Raw genomic sequence first — 3724 nt, forward strand, 5'->3', positions numbered from 1 at the left:
CGTGGTCAGGAGTAGGGGGGAGCGTCGCGTGCCAAAGACCGGAGGGAGGGGCGAGGCGAGGCGGGAGCCTCGTGTGCCAGCCGCAGCCCCACACCTGCCGGGATGTCCGGACAAATAAAGCGGTGTAAACAAAAAGGGGGGAGATGGACGTGTCACCAAGTCGTGTGAGAAAAGCCTGGGAACAAACGGGGCGCCTCCGTCTCCAAGAGCTCTCCCTTGAGCCCGGCGGAACAGCCTATTAAAGGCTTACTTAATTACTTTAATGACTCTGGACAGGCTTTAAAACGCACTCGGCGCTGGGACTGCGGGCTTGCTGGGATTTGTAAACAGGCAATCGTGTGAGACTCAGCGGTGGGACTAAAGGAGGCGACACTGTTTTGTGAGGGTCCTCGCCCCCCGGTGCCCGCGGCCGCTGCGCCCCGGCGCTCTGCGCCTGCTGCAGGCGCTCGCTCGCCCGCCACCCCAAGTTTACCGCCTCCTTTTCCCGCCGGGTTTGTTGCCATGCAAATGTTAGTCCCCCGCCGATCACGTGTCCTTTGAAGGGCCACGTGGATTAACAAAGCTGATCTGCCCCCAGCTCGCCCCCCTCGGCTGCTAATTTTTTTTTTCTTAACTTCTTTAAAACTGATCTTGAATGCATACATCCCCCAAACGCAGCTCCCCTAATCCTATGGAATAATTCAACTCGTGAATGCACTTGGAGCCCTAGATGACCGCTTTATAAGGCAGTCCCTCAGAGTTGGGAGGCTGCAGTCTACCTGGGACACTCGAGGAGGCACACGAGGCAGAAAGTGGACGGGTGACTCGCGCCACCTCCTCTCCCGAGGGCGCGTACTGACCAGGATGTCAGACAAGCTCAAGGAACGCAAAGTGAGTCGGCTGAGTCCAGACAGCCCTTGCGCCCTGATGGTGGGGGCGTCTGAACTCTCCGAGCCGCCACCTGGCTGGACCGACGGCAGGGACGCGGCACACGGGACTCTCGTGCGGAGGAATCTTGAGTGGTCTGGCGGGGGGAATGAGGTTAGAGAGGGGAGACTCCTTAACTCGGGAGGAGCCCACGCCCGAGACTGGTGGCCACCTCCCCAGTGCCCTGGCGCTCAGCTTGACGGCGTGGCCGGAGCGGGTAGGGCTGCTGGAAGAGGAGCGCACCAGCCTGGGCGTGAGAGGGCAGAGCTCATTTGACTCTTGTGTGGAGGGGCAGGGACCCCTTCCGGGGGGAGTCCCTGGGCCGCGTTGGGGGTTTGGGAAGACGGTTGACACGCAGCTACAGCCATGGCTTTGACGACTCCCTGGGCAACACTACCCTAAACGTACAAACCTCTGTTCGCAGAGAACCCCCGTTTCCCACAAAGTGATAGAAAAGCGGAGGAGGGACCGGATTAACCGCTGCTTGAACGAGCTGGGCAAGACCGTGCCCATGGCCCTGGCGAAGCAGGTAACGTCAGAGGCCGAGCTTACAGAGCCAGGCGCTGGGGCTCCTCCGCTGCCACTCTCGGCAGGGATGCAGGGAGTCCGGAGACGGAGAGGGCCTTTCCCGTGGGCTCTTCTCCCTGGGGGCCCGAGCGCCGAGCGAGCCCCAGGCGGCCCTCTGCGCAGATCCACGGCAGCGCCCTGCTCGCTGCTCCAGATAAATCCGTGCACCCAGCCTGCCGGGGTTGGCTTGCGCCCGTTGGGTCGCTGCGAGGAGCCCTTCCTCCTTTTGCAGAGTTCCGGGAAGCTGGAGAAGGCGGAGATCCTCGAGATGACCGTTCAGTACCTGAGAGCCCTGCACTCCGCTGATTTTCCCCGGGGAAGGGAAAAAGGTGGGCTTGGGTTGGGCAAAGGGGAACCTGGGCAGGGAGCATTCGCCTCATAGAGACTTGGGGGTGGGAGTAGGAGTGAAGGCCTTCACGAGAGGTCTCCACTCTGGATGCGGCCGAAGCGGGGGGAGGCGAGGTTCTACGTAAGCAAGGGGGACGGGGGACAGGTTTCTGGGGATGCTGGTTCCGTCGCCTCCTCTCAGGTGGGGGAAGGGTGGGGTCTGGCTCTGAAGGAAAAGGGGGTCGTTTGCTTGCGCTTTCCGGTCTCCAGAATGGGGTAGGAGAGGACAGGCCTCGAATGGGAACTCTGGCCAGAAACATGATGGGAGGGAGGTGCCCGATACCCGCCTCGGGCTCCCGATGGGCAAGGGGCTGCTCATGGCTTTTGCTCATTTCCGCGGGTTTACTCGCCCCTCCAGCAGAACTGCTAGCGGAGTTTGCCAACTACTTCCACTACGGCTACCATGAGTGCATGAAGAACCTGGTGCATTACCTCACCACCGTGGAGCGGATGGAGACCAAGGACACCAAGTACGCGCGCATCCTCGCCTTCTTGCAGTCCAAGGCCCGCTTGGGCGCCGAGCCCGCCTTCCAGCCGCTAGGTTCGCTCCCGGAGCCGGATTTCTCCTATCAGCTACACCCAGCGGGGCCCGAGCTCGCGGGCCACAGCCCCGGGGAGGCCTCCGTTTTCCCGCAGGGCGCTGCCCCCGGGCCCTTCCCCTGGCCGCACGGCACGGCCCGCAGCCCGGCGCTGCCCTACCTGCCCAGCGCGCCCGTGCCGCTCCCGAGCCCCGCGCAACCGCACAGCCCCTTCCTGGCGCCCGTGCAGGGGCTGGACCGGCACTACCTCAACCTGATCGGCCACGCCCACCCCAACGCTCTCAACCTGCACCCCTGCCAGCACCCCCCGGTGCTCTGACGCTGCCTCGCCCGCCAGATTTCTCCGAGCGTCGGGCGCTGCTTAGGAGAAATACTGTATGTTGTACAGGTGTAAATATTGTGCCAACAAAAAAATGGGTGGGGGGAAGGCCAAGAGCAAATTAGTCTCCTGAAGGATCTCCCCCCTGGCAATAAACGATTTCTGATAAAGACCCAAGAGCTGCATTTCTTTGTTACCTCCCGCTCCTCCACAACCACGTTTGGAGGTGCCGAGGGCGCCAGTCTGATAGGGCCAAGGTGATGATCTTCAGTACTTGGGGGCGGGGGGCGCCGCAGGGTCTGAGGAGGAGGGAGGAAAGCCTAAATGGAGCCTCGCTTCGGGGCCGGAAGTCGTGGCTCCCTCGGGGCTCCAGACCCTCACCCGACAGGTGCGCACCTTGGGCATTTGCCTCGGAGCAGGGCGCGCGCGAAGAACTGGGCCCTTGACTCTCAGAAAATGCAAATCGAGGACCCGCCCCAAACTGGCTTTAGCGGACTTTGACCAGCTCCGACCCGGGCGCCCTTCCTACTGCGACACAAGGCCGGGAATCGCGCGCGCACCACGCGCCGGCTGGCCTGGAGAGCGGCGCAACTCAGGCCAGCGAGATGCATGACTAAGTTTACAGCTTTAACACGTCTCTGGGGAAAAAAAAAAAGAGAGAGAGGAAGTAACTTCTGAGTTATGGCTCAGAAACAACATACGAGGAAGTTTGTTACTTTTGGATGACGACTACTCAGCGCCTCCGGAGGGTTCAGGGAAGCGGGCCTTGCCTTTTTGCGCACAGATCCCCTCAGCTTCAGGGACGCTAGGCAACCGGGGGAGCAGCCGGCAACGACCAGGTCAAGAGACGCGCTCCCCAGGGGACTGTTCCCTCTGCAGATCCCCACCATCCGCCACTGGCGCGGGGTCCAGACGCTGGGCCCAGACGCGGGGCAGTCTGTCCAGGTTCTCAGGCCGGTGAGAAAAAGCCTCCCTTTCCCCCTTTCCCGGGAGAGAGAGGCTGGAT

The 3724-nt window shown here is 62.1% G+C and overlaps 1 protein-coding gene across 2 annotated transcripts; it reads left to right on the plus strand.

Annotated features, from left to right (window-relative positions):
* The first annotated feature begins 843 nt into the window (after nt 1-843).
* HELT (helt bHLH transcription factor) lies at nt 844-3116 on the plus strand. Of its 2 annotated transcripts, none has more exons than XM_006735020.3 (4): nt 844-870; nt 1331-1435; nt 1706-1802; nt 2219-3116. In XM_006735020.3, exons 1-4 carry the CDS (start codon nt 844-846, stop codon nt 2716-2718), a joined length of 729 nt encoding a protein of 242 aa, XP_006735083.1. In that variant the 3' UTR covers nt 2719-3116. The 2 variants fall into 2 exon arrangements, with proteins under 2 accessions (XP_006735083.1, XP_006735084.1); XM_006735021.2 differs by having other exon boundaries at nt 2222-3116.
* The last annotated feature ends 608 nt before the right edge of the window (nt 3117-3724 follow it).

The sequence above is a fragment of the Leptonychotes weddellii genome, unplaced genomic scaffold, assembly GCF_054177405.1.
Source record: "Leptonychotes weddellii isolate Sample4059 unplaced genomic scaffold, ASM5417740v2 HiC_scaffold_10184, whole genome shotgun sequence".
Taxonomy (NCBI): Eukaryota; Metazoa; Chordata; class Mammalia; order Carnivora; family Phocidae; genus Leptonychotes; species Leptonychotes weddellii.

Bases quoted from the DNA above. Each gene is read 5' to 3' on its own strand.
- HELT (XM_006735020.3), top strand. From the start codon at position 844: ATGTCAGACAAGCTCAAGGAACGCAAA. The intron at 871-1,330 runs GTGAGTCGGCTG...CTCTGTTCGCAG, and splicing joins ACAAGCTCAAGGAACGCAAA to AGAACCCCCGTTTCCCACAA. The intron at 1,436-1,705 runs GTAACGTCAGAG...CTCCTTTTGCAG, and splicing joins CCATGGCCCTGGCGAAGCAG to AGTTCCGGGAAGCTGGAGAA.